Source organism: Ammospiza nelsoni, chromosome 10 (genome assembly GCF_027579445.1).
Source record: "Ammospiza nelsoni isolate bAmmNel1 chromosome 10, bAmmNel1.pri, whole genome shotgun sequence".
NCBI lineage: Eukaryota > Metazoa > Chordata > Aves > Passeriformes > Passerellidae > Ammospiza > Ammospiza nelsoni.
Genome location: NC_080642.1, coordinates 22210654 through 22229006, shown reverse-complemented (window position 1 = coordinate 22229006; position 18353 = coordinate 22210654). Strand labels below are relative to the sequence as shown.

The 18353-nt window shown below is 39.4% G+C and overlaps 1 protein-coding gene across 2 annotated transcripts in view; it reads left to right on the top strand.

Annotated features, from left to right (window-relative positions):
* The window catches only part of CLSTN2 (calsyntenin 2), a 324024-nt gene that overhangs the window by 254540 nt on the left and 51131 nt on the right, over positions 1-18353 (top strand). For both annotated transcript variants that reach the window (XM_059478862.1, XM_059478861.1), the window contains exons 6-8: positions 4540-4725; positions 9326-9574; positions 10044-10165. In XM_059478862.1, coding sequence (XP_059334845.1) covers positions 4540-4725; positions 9326-9574; positions 10044-10165 — 557 coding nt within the window. The remainder of the gene's footprint in view (positions 1-4539; positions 4726-9325; positions 9575-10043; positions 10166-18353) is intronic.

The window sequence follows — 18353 nt, the reverse complement described above, 5'->3', positions numbered from 1 at the left end:
GATGGGGCTGAGCTTAAACAGAGCTCCAGGCCCATGGAAGGGCAAGTGGAGGCCCCAGGTGAAGCTTGTGGAGGTTCATTAGGGCTTATTAGTGCCCTTGGGGCTCTGACACTGTAGGAAATACAGTATTCAAATGAAATCTCATGACAAATAATAGCTTAAGCTGTGCTGTTTCATGGGGTTTAGATTCTTATATGTTTATTTCACATAATTAAGCACCATTAGGTCTGGGAACTTTATCACTTGATGGAATATTCAGTGTCAGTAGGTCAAGCACAACAGTTACTCGGTTGGGTTCACCAGCTCCTGCAGCATCAGCCTTTCCACTGTCCTGTACTAAGCACAAATTTCTGTCTCTTTTTTGTTTGTCTTTTTGAAACTATCAACATACTGCACAAGGAAAAGGTGTATATGAATGTTTGTTCATGCTTTGAGATGTGCACTTAAATCTCTTAGCAAACCAGCAGAGCTTTGGACATTAGTTTGAATTTTCTCTTTGCTGTGAAAACCCTTCAACTGAGTCAGACCTGATTACCATTTCCTTAACAAGTCACTCATCTTATTTCACATTAAAAAGGCACCAGAGTAACCTTTAGCCAAGTCTCTAGCCTACATAAACAGCACAGATGTGAGAATGCTGCAGAGGAAACAGAAGAGATACCAATTACACTGCTCTGGGAACCTTCTGTTCCAGCAATTATGTAGCGATGCTGCAGAGACTCACTAACGGCACCACATAAATTTTATCTTACATTCAGCTGCCAAGATGCATATCTTCAGTGCAACAGGAGAGAAGTTTCGTATTTCATTGTGTTACAATTATCTTTAATTACATCACTATCAGTTTTAACACCGTGAAATGGAATCAAAGTTTATGGCCACACACATGTAGGAGATGTGAACCATGTCATACCTCCTCTGCGTGATCTTCAAGGGACAAAAATCAGATTAAACCCCTCAGTGTCATCTAGCATTAAAAATTAATTAAACTACAAAACATGAATCACAAAGACAGCACAGAAAACCTTAAGTTTAGAGATCAAGGAACATCTTCACACTATCCATCTGTTGTTACAAGGAAAATTTGTTCAGTGCATTGGGATTTACTTTTAAAGGCTGAAACTGTCACTGAAGTTTGATCCATTTTGATCTTGGGATCGTTTGAGTATCTCAGCGACGAAGATGCATGTTTACATAGTTGCTTTATAATTGATGAAATCTGAACCACAAGCTTGACATGGTGATATTTACACTCTAATTGTAGGGATAACCCAGCTGGGGTTGTCTTGCATTGTCTGGAGCAGCTTCATGCTACAAGTGGCAAACAAGAAAAAGCCTGCTGAATTATAAAATCAAAACAGTGGCTGCAGGACTAAACAGTGCTAGTTTTATTCAGACTTTCCCCCTGGAATCAGTCTTCTACCTTGACAGCATTTACTTTCCTAAGTTTGCTGTGTAATGCGGTATTCTAGCAGGACTTGGGTCAGGTTTGTGTCACAGCAGGAACTGTGTTGGTTGGGTTTAGTTAATCTAAGTGCAGCCTGCCAGTTCAGGTGGGGTTATGTATCAGAACATATCTAGAAAATACCTAAATTCAGAGGTATTTGCAGACTCAGGTTACATAAGATTTTTCCTGTGAGTCACTCCAGAGGAAATGAAAAAGTACCACCACATTCCCAAAGGGAAGGTGCTAATCCTTTGAGTAAGTCCAATGTGCGATGTTATTCTGAGAGAAAGCAAAATACACCATTCAAAATTAAATTAAGGACTTGGGTTACTGTCACAGCAATTTCTTTGTACTGTTACTACTGCTTATTGTTGCTTGTCCCAGCTCTGTGCCCTTGCCAGCGTTGCTGCCTGCAGTGGTGGTGAGATGCAGAGGGTGCTAGCCTCAGCTCCACAGCTCTGGGAGCTGAGTGCCTGGGGGCAGGTTCTGTGGAAATAAGCCACTTGTTTTTTATCAGAGCTGTTGCTGCCTTCAGGGATGGTTCTGCCATCGCAGGATTGTAACCTGCTCCAGTTTTGCCTCACGCCTTCCTGGGAATGCCTTTGGCATGGAGAGGGACTTCTTGGTGGAATCCCTAAATCTGCACTAAGTCAGTGAAGGAAGTGCTGGTGCAGTTTAGGATGGGGATTGGTCTGTGGTGATGCAGTAGACCAAGGTCCAAAGACACTGGTTCAAGTCTAGTTGATGTTTTACAATTTAGAACTGAGATAAATGTGAGTGATTTAGGGAGGTGCAGGGTTTATGATCTCTGGGTACACATTCCCACTTCTGCCAAGATGAAAACAAGCATGAAACAAAATACCTCTTCCAGTTCTTGTGGCAGAAACAGAGGCCTCCCCTCCTTCTTCCTCATGAGCAGTGCTATTTTATATGATGTGAGTTTTACAGGACACTCCTTGTATAGCTGGAGCTTCAGGCACCTTGCAGTTTGTAATTCAGTCATGTCTCACATCCACTAATGAATATTTTGCATGAGTACCGGTCCATTTGGTATAGCTGAGAAATAAAAATGTTCCTGAAAGCTGCTGAAATAGTCAGAAAGGTTCCAGACATATATAAGACTTTATTTTCCGTTTGGGGTAGAGGAATACAATTCCTGAACTGGTGAATAAGAGATTATAAAGATCAAAACTTAATATATTATTAGTTTGCATAAAACCAGCAAATTACTTTATTTTTACCTGAAGAACCTCAAAGAATTTGCTGCTCTTGCTCTATTGGAAAAGTGTTAACCTCAAATTTCTGCAATGGAGAGGGAACAGAAACGTATTATTGTAATGATGTCCCATGTATGGTACTTGGAATTCTAATGGAACTGTTTAAATCAACAATTGCAGAGAAATTATGCAATACTGTAGATCAAGTCTAACTTAATGTGGAACAAATGGAGTGAATTACATGAAAATTACAACTGAAATAGTGGCTCAGTTATATGTGCACAGGCAGTCATGGTTGCCTTAGTCATGATGTGCTAGTCCTAAAGATTTTAGTAAAAACCAATTGGGTTATGTCAGAAAGAGGATCAGAGAATTCTGAAATGCAGACCAGTGGTTGTAGCATCCTTGCCTGGACTCTGGACTAATGACTTCCTCACACTTCAAAGTGTTTGCATGGATGTTTAGAATTTCTTGGAAATGTTTAGTTTAATGCAGTTTAAGTCCTGAGCTTTCTGAAATGAGATCTGTTGAAAAACACAAACTCCTTCACCTACTAAATGCATACATACATCTTTGTATCCACTATTAGTTTTCCCTTCCACTGATATTTAGAACAAATCTCTGTCCATTTGCTTTCACGGATCTTGTTGACTGTCAAGACCTAGAACTTTTCCATTTTTGAAGTCTTATTTTACCTAGAAAGATTTGAACTTGTTAAAGCAACAAGGGGAAAGGCCATGAACATGGCCAGAAGACTGGACTGAGAGTTGGGGTTGTTCAGTGTGGAGAAGGCTCCATGGAGATCTTGCTGAGGCCTTTCAGTGCTTGAAGAGGACTTACAAGAAAGATGGATAGAAAGATTTTACTGAGGCCTGTAGTGACAGGACAAGAGGCAGCAGCTTTAAGTTGGATTTAGATTGGATATATGAATTTTTTTTTTTCCTGTAAGGATGCTGAGGCATGGCACAGGTTGCCCAGAGAAGCTGTGGATGCCCTGTCCCTCAACCTGAGATCAGGCTGGGTGGGACTTTGAGGAACCTGGTTTAGTGGCTGGTGTCCCTTTGAGGGAGCTTTGAAGATCCCTTCCAACTCCAGCCATTCTGTGACTTGATGAAAATATGAGCTGCAAAGACAGCTAAAATAGATGCTTGTAATTACTGCTGCTTTTTCGGGTTTTCTCTGAAGCACGTTGCAAACACCATAATTAATTGGATTTCAAACATTAAAATGCTTCAGTTGAGCTGCACAGGGGGTATGTGTGGCACAAACAGGTGGCTGCCTGAGGCAGGGGATTGTTTAATTGTTGTGGGCTGTGAGGCATCTGCATAAACACAGATTAGTCAGATCTAGCTGGAAGCAGGAGTCATCCTTTCGGCTGGAACTTCCTGTCACCAGTGCTTCACAAAATAAGGAAGATGTTCAAAGACAAGAAGTGGCACTACAGAGGTGTTATATTAGACTGACTGGTGTAGCCTGGTCCTCGGAGGCATTTGTTCTTACCACAAGGCTGTGAAATCTGACCAAACTGGGTGCAGCAGACAACCTCCCCCCTGCAGAGTCAGCTTGTAGTCTGTCACGGAACGTGGGCACTGCAGCTCCAGACTGACACCAATTAGCACTTCTTGTCAGGAGCTGTCTGCAGCCCCTGTGTGTGACTCAACCAGGAGAGGTATTACTTAAGTGAGCCTGATACTCTTAGAAAAACAGGGCCAAAATCCAATTTTTTTCACAGAGTAGCTTATTGGTGCCAACTTCAGAGACTCTTATTTTTGCCTTAGACAGTGTCCTTTGAGAACAATATGTAATTTGAAATTATATAACTCCCTTTCCTTTACTCACCATTGGATCTTGGTTTTGATTTGTTTGTTTTTCCAGACTGGAACAAACGGATTGAATACAGGCCTGGCTCTGGCAGCATTCCCTTGTTTCCCAGCATCCACCTGGAGACGTGTGATGGACCAGTGTCCTCAATCCACACCACCATTGAGCTGCAGACCAATTACATCGGGAAGGGCTGTGATCGTGAGACCTACTCTGAGAAATCTCTGCAGAAATTATGTGGTATGGATATGGATTTCCATTTCCATTTTTGCAAACAAGGCACCAGCTCCTTGTGACCTGTAAGCATGCAGAACTTGGATTTAGCTCAGCTGGCTCACTTTGGATTGTAGCAATGAAAATTGAGAAAGTGATGATATTTGACAGCTGCCCCATCCTTCTTTTCCATTTGTTTTCACTCCATACTTTCTCCCTGCCTTCTTTTAATTTTTTATCACTCCTGCTCTGATTCCCCTCTCAGTTTTTCCTTCTTCCTCATTCCATCTCTTTCCCCTTCTTTCTTCCCTCTGCTACAGATAGTGGTGTGACGCTATAGTGAGATTTCCAGTGTAGATTTGCCATCACAGGAAGACCATAGGATTTGAAGGGAATTAAATCTCCCTGTTGTGTTTCAGTCCTCCTGACTCAGCTTTCTATTCTGCTGCTCAGTGTTGTGCCAGAGGACAAAGAAACAAAAAGTAAAATATTATTCTGGGCAAAAATATTTAAGAAACACAAACTTCAGATAAGAGCTGACCTGGTGGAGAAATATTTCCAAATTTTTTCCTCCCTTTTTGTACTTTTTGATAACTTTGTGTAAAATGCAGAAGTCAATTCTGAAAGGCAGGTTAAATACTTGAAGATATTTTTTTCAGATTTTAAGATTCTGTATCTGACAAAGCAATGGCCGCACAATAATCCCTTCATCTTTTGAGATCAGATGTCTCTCCTGCTCTGATGTCCTTAGAGTCCTCCTATGAAGCCCTGATGGTGTAGACATTAATTCTCATCTTCCCTGTCTCTTTGCCTGGTTTCTGTCTCAGCTACAGTAGTAATTGTGCAATTTTTTCCATTTAAATGCCTGGATTTTGGTTCTGGGTGCTCTGGTATAGGGCTTACCTTTGCTCTGATAACCACTCAGCAGTGCTGCAGGCATGTTAAGATCAATACACTGACCTTTAGGAAATAATTTTTGTAAATGAAAAATTTCAGCCAGTGTTACTAAATTATTAAAAATGGAGAAGCAATTTCCAGGGAAAAATGGTTGAGAGTTGCAATTATCAGTTATCAGTGGAGATGAAGAAAGGGAGGTAAAGGTGAACAGGAGTAGTAGCATTGTCATAAAATCTGAATGTTTTCAACTTCAAAATTGCTTAGTTAAGATCACAGAAACAATCATGACTTTGATTCTATGTCTTAATCCAACTGCCTGGGCTCTAGAAGAGGAGATGAAAATCCATCTGCCCCAATATGCATCTTAATCATGGTAATGATATTAAATCTGAGAGGCAGACCAAGGCTTGATTTCATAAAATATGAAAATTTTAATAAAAATATGTTGAATATTTAGATAATAGCTAAATATATATAAATATTATATATCAATTACATATAAATATTCTATAAATAATATTTATATAATAGCTAAAGTAAAATACTTTTGCCTCCTCTAAGAAGCTGTATTAGCAGCCAAAACAACTTTGCTTTGTGCTGTTACAGACCTGAAATGCAAATGTTACAGTCACTCAGTGCAGACCGCTATGAACAAGACCTAAACCACAGAATTATTACCTTGTAATCAAACAATGATAGCAGCTATATCCAACAATATTATCATTTCAAGTGTAGGCTGAAAGGCAGTACCTTCAGCTGGTGTAAAAGTCCTTAGTTGAGGAAGGTTGTACAAGCTCTAAGGGGCTCAGTTTACAGTGTGGCTTGACTGCCTCACCTGCTGACACTGGAGCAGAAAAGAGAATTACAGGCAGTTCTCAGGTCTGCAGGGCCATTGTGGTGGCTCTGAGCAGGGGACAGACATCCCTGCTGAATTTCACCTCTCCTCATCCATAAAGGAAGAGAATGGAAAACACTTGAGAAAACAAAAGTGTAAGAGTGTACGTAAATAGGGGGGAAATTCTCACCGCTGAAAGAATTCTTCTTTTGTTCCAGGTCTTCCATATCTTCATAGCGAGCAGACATGGTAGAAACTTGTAACAGGACTTTGATGAAAAGTGACAATGTGCTTTACATAAGAATTGCATTTAGCCTGGCCTGCACTTTGCTATTTAGCAATTTTTATGATCCTTAATGTAGAGAGAAGTCTTATGAAAGCCACTTAAATTATTTCTGGAAATCAGTTTTCTCCCAGAAGTTACCTTATTGTAACTAATAGTTGGATGATAAGATAAAATCCTTTGAAAAGGATGAAAACCCTGAATTTTTTTATACAGTGATGCATGATGTGATTGCAGAGTGTGCAGAACTGAGCACTCATACAGCTCTACACCATGTAAAATGCAAGGCTCTCTCTGTAAAAGTAAAGATCCAGTTTATAAATCTTGTGCGCATTTCTTCATTTATCTGTTGGAAATCTGGAGAAGGAAGATGTTAAGGAGGGCAAATTAAAATTCATTTTTTATATGATGGAAGGTACAAGTCTGCTTTTCAATAACCCAGAGATTTGCATCCCTTGGATGGTCAAGGTGGGCAGCTTAAATGATTAAATTACACTTGAGTCATTTTAAAGGCAAGGAACTGTTAGTGTTGTGCCTCAAAGCATTTTAGAAAGCATTCTTTCACCTTGTTACCTCACAGTAATAAAAAGTACAGACTGTCTAAAAGACACCACTTGGACTGCAAAAACATATCAGAAAAAATCACACTTAAATAAACACAGGATAAGAGGCCTAAAATATAGTGGGAAAATGGCTCTGGTGCTGTCTTCGTTCCCTCTAAATGTAGATAAAAGAGAAAATAATGGGATTGCTAATTCTCCCATGTGTCAGATGGGAAACTGAGGCAGGGAAACACTGTCAGCCTCAAGGCCCTGCTCCAGCCACAGTCCTGCCCTCTCTCCATTATCCTGGGTGGTGCAGCATTGCAAGAGGCCCAAAGTTGCTCTGATCACAAAGGAGAGTTTGAGCTGAGTGTCATTTGCATCATTTGTTTCCAGCTAAGCCAGCAGTCTGGTCCAGCTCAGTGAGCAGCATCACCGTGTGCTTATCCTGGCACAAAGTTTGGAGCCCAAATGTGCAGGACTGGGAGAGGAGGTGGGGCCAACTGCATAAATCACTTGTGAAAATAAGCACTTTCATATGCAAGAGGTGCCTTAGGGGTCTTAGCCCAAAACTGAGCTTCATGCAACAGTTCCTGCATTGTTCTGGAAGCATTTTGGGAGAAAAGGGCATCAGGTACTACATTGTGGAAAAGCACTGATCCCATGGTCAGGCTGTTCTGGGAACACCTCCAAAGAGATCCTGTTTGCATTGTTCCAGATCTGTCTCTGTACATGGCTGAGCAGCCTGGCACTCTGGTTGGATTTACTAGGATAGGAAAAGCATGATTTATTCCAGCCAAATCTCCCCAGTAAATAATCCAATGATTTTTCTCAGGACAGGATTAAAACATGTTACAGGATGAGATTCCAAACTTAGCCATAAATCTCCATACAAATATAGGCAGATAGAGTAGAACCTGTTGAGCTTGGTGCTGGTTACACAAAATTCAGTGTCTTGTATTATCCAGAATTATAGTTTGTAAAATAAATACACTTTGTCTCCAGGCTCAAACTATGAACAGGTAGGTTTTGGGTTTGATATTCAAAATATCACTTCCAAATAGCCTCATTTTACAGTAGTAAATTTTGGAGAAGAACCCAAGACATTCAGTTACAGAATAAGATAAATATTTCCAAATCATTGCTATAATACATTTTTTTTAAAGCCTCTAGGAAACAATTCTACACACTTTTGGCTTAAATTTTTTTGCACTCTTGCAGAGATTTAGGATCTTTTATCTCTTCCTGGATGGTGAAGGAGGGCAGAACACCTTAGCAGGGGATTTTTTATGCCATCACAGTTTGCTCACCATATTCTTACTTGACAAAGCAGCAACAGGAATACAAAGATTGTTTGTGCTTTTTATTCTTGGAATCGTATTTCCTGCTCCAGGCTGTCTTTCACCAGTGGGTCCATGCTCTGGGTAGCTCTTTGCATGGTTTTCATAGTGCCTGGCAGTTGTTGAGCTGTAAGCAAACACAGAGCTGTGAAGAACTGTGCTGTTTTATCAGATCTTGGTACCGCAGTGTTTTCCATCTCTGTCTATCATTAAAGAACACCCAGAGCTCCAACCATCAAATATGTACCAGAAAGCAGCACTGGAGTGATATTATCTGGTTGGGGTGAATCCCCCACTGTGAATGGACATTCCTCCCAGAATTATTGGGGATATCCATGGCTGGCTGCTGGACACTGTGGGGCTGTCCTGCAATCGTGCCCACTGCTGTAAGGGAGGAAAGATAAATGCAGAAAATTTGTTTTGACTTAGCAGATCTTGAACTGGCTGAAGAAATGCCGTTAATCAGTTTCAGAAAATAATGAACATTTCCAAGAAAGATAACTTTACATTATTTTCTATAGTTTTCTGTGCAGAACATTTAATCTAGAAAACTCGTGCTGGTTCATCATGGTGGGTATTTTACAATGTTTCAGTGATTTGGCATTGAGGCTGGTAGGACCATTTGGGTAGTAAAGTAGTCTAAAGAGTGTGAATCAGAACCCTAGCCTATATTAATCTCCACAGCTTTTTCACTGGTCTCTCATTGTGTTAATCATTATGTGATTTGCAGGAGCTTCCTCAGGTGCCATTGACCTGTTACCATCTCCCAGTACAACAACCAACTGGACAGCTGGGCTCCTCATGGATAGCAATGACATGATTTTTAAATTTGATGGAAAGCAAGGAGCCAAAATCCCAGATGGAATAGTCCCAAAAAATTTAACTGATCAATTCACCATCACTCTGTGGATGAAACATGGACCTAGTCCTGGATTAAGAGCTGAGAAGGAAACTATTCTCTGCAACTCTGACAAGACAGGTGAGTCTGTGTATGGAAAAAGTGTTATGCAAAGGGGATATCAACAGCAGTAGAGTGTTGCCATGTCTCCTCATTTAATTTGATCTGAGAAAAAACTGATCTCAGATGTTGCCACTTCCAAGCATTGCTGCCTTAAGAGCTTACTGAAGGATATAAATTTCAAACACAGCTGGGATAACACAGCTAGAGATTTCACAGGAATTGACTGATAGCATAACTAAATTATCTTTAATTCTTTTTCATTATTTAGATTGAAACACTTCTAATTCTTCACTGAAACAAGTTAGGTAAAATACGCATTTGGATTTCATTTATTAGCTAGGGCAGGATGATTCCATGAACAAAGCTGATACGGCACAATTCAAGAAGAGTCACACTAATCCACGAAAAAGCTCAGTTCTTTGGGGTTTCTGTGCTGTGTCTGGGTGCTGCTGGTGTGTGAGGCACCAAGGGCTGTGTGTCCCCGCAGAGATGAACCGGCACCACTACGCGCTCTACGTGCACAACTGCCGCCTCGTGTTCCTGCTGCGCAAGGACTTCGACCAGGCCGACACCTTCCGCCCCGCCGAGTTCCACTGGAAGCTCGACCAGGTACCACCCTCGTGCTTCCCATGGTCATCCAGGACCTGTAAGAGCTGAAATGAGGGATGCGGGACTCCAGGCAGCTCTCCAAAATGCAGTTTATTGCATACAAAATGCAGTTTATTGTATATAAAATGCAGTTTATTCCATCCAAGATGTTACAGCAGCCCAGGGTGGTGGGTGACAGAGCTGTGCCTACAGCTGTCAGCTCCAGCTGCAGGCAGGCCTGGAGTCCTGCATCCCTCATTCAGGCTCTTACTGATGGTGTCCCACGTTGGGCGCCACTGTAAGAGCCTAAATGAGAGATGTGGGACTCCAGGCAGCTCTCCAAAATGCAGTTTATTGCATACAAAATGCAGTTTATTGTATACAAAATGCAGTTTATTCCATCCAAGATGTTACAGCAGCCCAGGGTCATGGGTGACAGAGCTGTGCCTACAGCTGTCAGCTCCAGCTGCAGGCAGGCCTGGAGACCCTTTGGTTTTGGTTACAATGCATTATGTACTTTTCTTCTGGTTACAATGCATTATATACTTTTCTTTGCTAAGCATCTTAATACAATAGAATCAATCTATACCTTAACTATTATCTATAGCCTACCATAACCACTATAATTACCATATTCATGCTACTGTTCTCCAATCACTAAAAGTTAGTATGTTACAGTTTAAGCTAGAAGTTGTTATTCAGTTTTCTTGCAGTGGAGAATTCTGAGACCTTTTTTCTACTTGCCACTTGCTATTTCTACTTGCTATCAGCAGGCTTGTTTGTTTGCCTGTGCTATCTTTCTGTTTGGTAAAAACATCTTCTTGTTTGAGGTGGGTTTATCCTTTGCTCTAAGCCATAAAAACCCCTTCTAACTAACACACCCTTTGCCTCCTTGGTCATCCAGTGAGACTGGCTCAGCAATTCTTTTCTTCTATATCAAAACTTGCTTCCATCTCTATTCCTTTATCAGACTCCACATTTAAAAATCTTTCTGTTAAGCACACATATCTGTGAGACTTTCTTGTCAAACTTTCATCCTTCCCAACAAGGATCCTTTCTCCTCCTCAGCCCTTTAGGCAGCACAGGGAACCACCCAGATCCCAGAGCAGCTGTCCGGAGTCTGTCCGGAATCTCTTGGAATTACACTGCAACTTGCAGCTGTTTCAACTCTATTTAGGATCCACATAAAAAGAGACAATTAAGTTAACTTTGTCAAGTCATTTTATGCACTAGTTTTTTGTTGTTTATTTTAATTGAGCCACTTTAAATGGTAAGTAGAGGTTTATATGCTTTGGCAGTGGAGAGAGATGTGACATTCCATATAGTTCCCTAAATGTTTTCCATTTATAATTTTTTAAAAATCTACTTTATCAGCACAATGAGAGTGATGGAAACCTTTATGGTAAAGGGTATGGTGATACACAGAAAGGCACTTCTATTATATTGTAAATCCTATCTGCAGACTTTTTATTTTATCTGCTGTGCTGTATGTAATTTTGCCTTATTATTAAGTGTATATTGCAAGAAAATTATTATTAAAGAGATAAGAGTTGCCTTTCATAGACTTGTTCATTTTAGGTAGGATAAGCATCATTTGGATGAAAGAAGACAGACTTCAGCAAAGTACTATTTTTTCAAAGCAAATTTCTTCTTATCTTTGATTCCAAAGCATGTTATGGAAAATGTAGCTATAGTAATGTTTACTTTTCTAATTCACCTTCTAAATGTATATAAAAATGAGATCTTCATCGTGGTTATCAGATGAGTGTGGTAAGAAGCCCTGTGGTGGTCATGGCACTCGCTTTGCATTTAACACTAACCAGTCTGGAATCAGTTTGTGCTGTACTCAATATGAAATCTTAGTGTCACAAAATAAACTGAAATTAAATCATATTGAAGAGTGCAAGTCAGGAGTAACTGATATAATCTCAGATAAGCCTGTTGTGAGTGCTGAAGATGGACTTGTATTTCTAAACTTGGTACTAAGCATCTAAATAATGGTAACGCTAGGTTTTGGGAAGTATTTTGATTTTGAAAATTGAGTGCAGTCAACTTCTATATCCTTAAAATGAGAGAGAACCAGTGTCGTCTCAATAAATTAAATTTGTGTGTGACTCTTGTAACTTGGCCATGAACTTTCCTAACTACTACTGAAAACTCTTACATGATGTAAACTAGAGACAGAAAATATTTTTTAGGTCACTTGATTAATTGCCTTTCATTCGGCTGCTGTCAGTTGATTTCCACAGTATATTTTCAGCTGTTGTTTATAGATGAAAAAGAAAGTAAGATTAAAGTACAAATAAAGTTTGTTATGGGTTGTGTGCCCAGACTTCCATGAAGACAGATTTATATTGTCAAGGTGATACTATTGTAAGTTTTGTCATGAAGGGACCTCATAAAAATTGCTGCTTTATCTCTTCTTCATGCTTCATCTGGCCTATATGGTAAATTAAAAGAAACTGAAAATAAAACATATGTGAATAATGGGCCAGGAAGGAACTTGCATGGCTTTGAAGACAAGGCAGTGAGAAATTGTCACTATAATGTAGTAAATTGATGCCTTCTTCTAACTGTATACCCAGAGTGGTATATCTTAGAAAGCCCCGGATATTTTAAAACCACATCATAAAACAAGCTAGGGTCCTATTCAATATGAAAAGAAGCTGGACTAGACTTCCAGGAGTGGATTAATTTGATAATTTGCATATTTCGACACTGACGTACCTCTGGAAATCTCACGTGCAGAACAGTTCATTCTGTAGTGGCAAACCCTCCGATTCCCTCTGCTGTTCTTGTTTTGTTAAGAAAAGCCTGGGAATGGAGCTGTGCCCAGCTGCTGTCCCTGTTCCCCACCTGCCCTGCAAGAGCCTCCAGGGCTTGGTCCCAGCCACAGCCAGAGCAGAGGAAGATGTGGCAGAGCACTTTATTGCTGAGCTCACTTTATGAACGCAACAATCCAGAGATTGTTTTTGCTGAGAGATATCCAGTGACCTTGGAAGAGGGTGAAGCTTGAACTGGTGAAATCATTTATCACTCTCACTGCAGAACAGTAAAATTTATGATACCAGCTGCTCTGGGCTCTATCTACTCCATGAGACTCCTCATTCTTTCAGGGCACTGACTAGGTTTAATTTAATTGTCTAGATCTCATTTCTGTGGTGGGTGAGTTTGGCTCACACCTTATCTGCAGGCTCTGTCCTTGTCTGGATAAAGGGATCCACGGAACATTTTACACAGCTGCACCTGAGCAGTGCATCTGGAGCTTCTCAACACCATGACAGCCTTTCACAAGCAGTGTGGGGAAACTCCAAATGACAGTATCTGCCAGGCTAGCTCTGGGAATATTGTGTCTTTAAGTCAGTTCATAAACCTAAGGATTTATTTCCAGTATGGCTTTCAGTTTATTTGTCCTTATTTGTTCCATTAATAGCCTTTGCTTTCAGTTTATTTGTCCCTATTTGTTCCATTAATGGCCTTTGCTAGGTGGATTTTTCACTTACTGCACTGATCCATGACCTGAGAATGCCACAGCCCTGGGCAGAAGTGCCTGTACTAGTGACCTGCAAAGGATGCTGATAATCAGAGCTATCAGACTTTTTGCTGAGGGTGTCCTTGTTATTTATAAGAAACATGGAAAGAAAGAAGTGTGGATAGTTTGGGATTTTCCCCACTTTCATCCTTTTGCAAATTAAACGTCTTAGTTGTGAGAGAATCCATTAGCAGTAATCTGGAAGAAAAGGTATGGAAAGAGCAATGTTAAAGAAAATCAGTGTCAGGTCTGTAACATTGGTAATAAAAACTGCAATAGATGCCCAGGTAGAGGAGGTTCCTTCATTTTATTTCCATTTCTTTATAAGCCCAGGTGTTTCCTTTGTTTCAGGATCATGACCTTTTTCCTGAATTTCCCGTTCAAAAGTTTAAATTTAATATCATGATGTGTTTGTCAACATTTATGTAATTTCTTTTCTCATACTTGAAGTATTGGATTCTTTTTAAACCCAAGAACTTATTACAAAAAGGGCAGAAATTACTCTTAACAAAACAAAAAGTTTTGTTACCAAAGTCAGTAAAAGGTATTTAAATTATTATCTAATTATCTCAAATGAGCATAGGTGTTATTTTAAGTGAATTATTTAGGCAGCTAAATATGCATTTGGGACATCTAAGAATAACATATAAAATATTAAATCTGTTTCTTTGACTTGCTTAGAAAGCTGTGAACCAAACCAGAATTGCAGTTTGAATGATTAACCAAGTCACTCAAGCCTTTGGTGACAGTGGAATACATAACACTAAACAGGATGGTGTATTTCACACTGTTCTGAACAGGTATGACACTTTTCATACAAATATGAGCACAGCGAAAAGGTATTTTTTCTTCTCCTAAATCAATAGGATAACAACACTTTTTTTAGTGGGAGAAGGTACCGGAGCCAGAGATGAGCAATTTTTTCATGTACTTTATTCACAGTGCAACATTATTTTCAGGATCTTATCATTCTGCAAACAGCCTTCACCCCATAGGCAAAATTTATGTTGATCCCATTAAAAACGGGGAATCTAGTGCAGGATGTGGAGTCATTCTAAGTCAGCAAAAACCAGATAAACATGAAGAAAGTTAATGCTTCTTTACTGAGATGAGATAAATTGACTGAATAATCCAGCATTAACCTGCAGTGCTTTTCATTGTGAAAAACCCCCAGAACAATTCATTTTCTAACAGGAACCACAGGAGATGGTTTGGATAAGTCTGAGTGCTGTGCATTTGGTCAGTGTGGGCACAGAGCTGCTGAGGGATCAAGGCAAGGCCTTGGTTTGCACTTCACCCCTTCCGTGGCCTCACACACACCAGGGGCCATGGCAGGCAAGTGCTTCACTCCCAGCTCCCTTTTTAAAATCAGCACCTGCTCAAGGACATGGAACTGACTTTTGAAGGAATTTATGTTACATGATAAGAAGACAAAATGAAATTGATTTGGTATTTGAACTCTTTTTTTTTTAAATATAGTTAAATTGGATATTTTCATCAAACAATAGGATTTATGTCTGGAAGTTGTTCTTTTTTTTGGATTGTTAGCCATTGTTTAGAATTGGTTTTTGTGTGCGTTCAGTTTTAAGAGCACCCTTTATATAATGAATGCTGTGTGTGGCCTCCCTCTTGAGAGACTGGAGAGAGAGAAAACAAGTGAGTTCATATGGAAAGTGCACCAAAATCTCAGTCCAGTAGGGGTAAGGGTACACAGAGAGACAAGATGCTGCAAGTTTCCATCATTTCTATGCATGAAATCTAATCTCTAGGTAAAAGCCATCGGTCTTAGCAGTCCCATCCTTTCCAACATGATGCTCTATTTGAAGTCACCTTTTTTCTTTATGATGGAGTTTAGTTGTTTATTACTTGAAGCTCAGAAGAGTTTCTTATGCTCTTAAACACTTACTTTAGAAATTAGTATGCAGGCCTGCACTGCTTATTGCATACAGCTTTAATAAAACTGCAGAAACAAATCAGTGAGGTGTTTGCCTACAGAGCCAGTAAGAGAGAAATGATAAATGAATGACTAATTCTGCAACAGAGATTAAATAATTCCAGGACTTAAAGAAGTCTTTGTGGCATTCCTGGCACCTTAAGTGCCTTCCATTACAGCCCTGTCTGTTCTCACACACTTTATTGCTACTTTCCATCTTTGAATGCTATTTTGACAAATATTTATTCAGTGTCTTGCTTCAAAACAGTTTTTGGTAGCACAAGGATGAGTCACCAGTGATGATAAATGGTGAAAATATTCTTTGAGATCCAAACTGAAAAAAGCTTGTTTAATGTAAGTTTTTAATGCAACTGCTCTATCACTGATAACAACAAAATCTTCACAAACCACTCACAGTGGCTGTCCAGAATTTGCTTTGTGACATACAGGATTCCTCTTGAGGCACTCTGAAGTATTCCCTAAAAACTGGTGTGCCTTTTTGCATTTCTGATTTCTGCAGCACAGCCCAGTGTGAAATGCAGTGACTGCTCTGTGCTTCTGTTAAACTTCTATGACCTTAAGGAACAACCAAGCTCAATATTTCATCATTTCTCTACTTGCTTTTGCTTGAAGTTATTTGGACACTTTTCTGCATATTTCTGTTCTACATTTTCCAATTTTCTGACCTGTTTTATTACAGCTTTATTACACTGGTGTGGGACTTTCAGCTACTTTAAATGAACTGGGTTGACCCTTCTGAAAATGATCCCTATAATGTGCTGTCCTTGGGGTCTTCCATGGACAACTGTTTTTCCCATATGTAGCTGTGGTCATTCCCAAGGGAAGTTAGAACTGTTGCAAACATTCTTTAAGACACTAAGACACTAATTTCTCAATGAAAGCAGTAAAAAGAAAAGGAAGGAAACTCTACATAGAATAAAAGGAAGTTTAAATTGTCTATAGTACCATGAAATAATAAAAAGTATGACATTCTTAAAGCATCCTGTGGGAAGACCCTCCAACTGATTTAATTTCTTAGTGAAAATCTTGATATGGAGTTATTAATAAATCTAAACAAGCTGGATTAAAGTGTCTGTTATTGCCCTGGTTTTACACTACTCTGGGAACTCGAGAAATTTGAAGCCTAGAATGGAAATTTCCTATCAAACTATTGTTTGAAGGTGAAAAGTCACATTTACTCTCTTATTTGTCAGCTATTTCTAATATTTATCTTTTACACTGTATGTGATTTATCACTTGTGCTCCAGAATTTGTGCAACACCTGCAGAAACTGGTTTGGAAATGTTCAAGATCCATTACTTGGGCAATTTCCTGAGGGCCCTCAGGAAATTTAGCTTAAAGGAAAAGCAGGTTGGCTTTCAGGTGGTGTCTGAAGCATTTCACAAAGATAGGACTGATCTTTATCCTTGCAAAGGCAGGTTAGGAGACAAAGAGGTTGTGTTATTAATAAATATAAATCCATTTATCCATGTTCATGAACTGTTTATTCCAACCTTAGCGCCAGGGTTTCTGAATGTCTGCAGTTCAGGAATAAAGTATGGTGGTGCTTTTCCATGGATTTGCTTTAACATCTGGGTAGTCTCTTGACAATGTCAAAGCCTAGGAAGGCATATTTTCAAGCACATGGTGAAAAATTATGTAAAAATGCAAAACTGAGCAGCTTTCTAGTTCTACATTTAAAAACAGGGTGCTGCCTAACTGCAGTCAGCAAGTGTTACTGAACTGACACATTTCCTTGATGCAATTTAGGAACAAGAAAGGTGGGCTATAATAGAATTATTTCATCATGAATGAACTACTGATCTAATTTAGTAAGCCACCTGGAAGTTACAGCATTACAGCACAAAGACATGCTGCAGCTACTGTACATAATCAGGCTTTTCAGGTGCTTTATCTGTCAGCATGATTAAGCAATTTCATTATTTAAACTTGTAATTAAGCCATCCATATTTTTGAAACCCATTGTGAAAATCAGTATTACACATTAGGAGTTTCAAGGCTACAGAAGCAGCTCACAGCTTGCATGCAAATCAGTTTGCAAACTCTTCCTGTCACTGCAGTGAAGTGTCCTGTGTCACCACCACAAATGAATGAACTTTAAATAGAAAGGCTCTTATTTGAAAGCTGCATTTTCTAATGCAGTTATTTGCTTGCACCAAATAATCCTCCTTTTCTATACTTTACCCACTAAATTTTTATTTTCTTATATATATTATTGAAATTGTAGCATGTGTACATTGTGCAACCTTGGCACAGAGAAAGACACACTTTATATATCCCCTTAAAGTTCCTTCCAGCTCTAAATAATGTCTGATATTCTAAAAATATATCATTATGGTTGCTAGTGGTTTAATAAAACTTATATCAGGCATTTGTCATGTGAAAGTAGCCATATAAACAACTCCTCACCTAAGACTGCAGGAGTCATTTAGCTGTACTATGGATTTGTCAGTTCTCACTGCACCACCTCCCGAGGTCATCAAAATCAATATTCTTATTTACAGAGCTCCTGGGATGTATTAGGAATGACTGTGGTGGGTAAACCAAATGCATGGTATACATGAATTTGAAGAAAGATCAATTTCACTTTTCATAAAGAGCTCTACTTTTCTAAAGATATTGACTGTCTTAAGACATAGATTTAAAAAACACTTTTTTGCACTCACCGGGATTTCAGAAGAATTTATATCTATTGGCCATATTGAACTTTGCTGCTATTACTG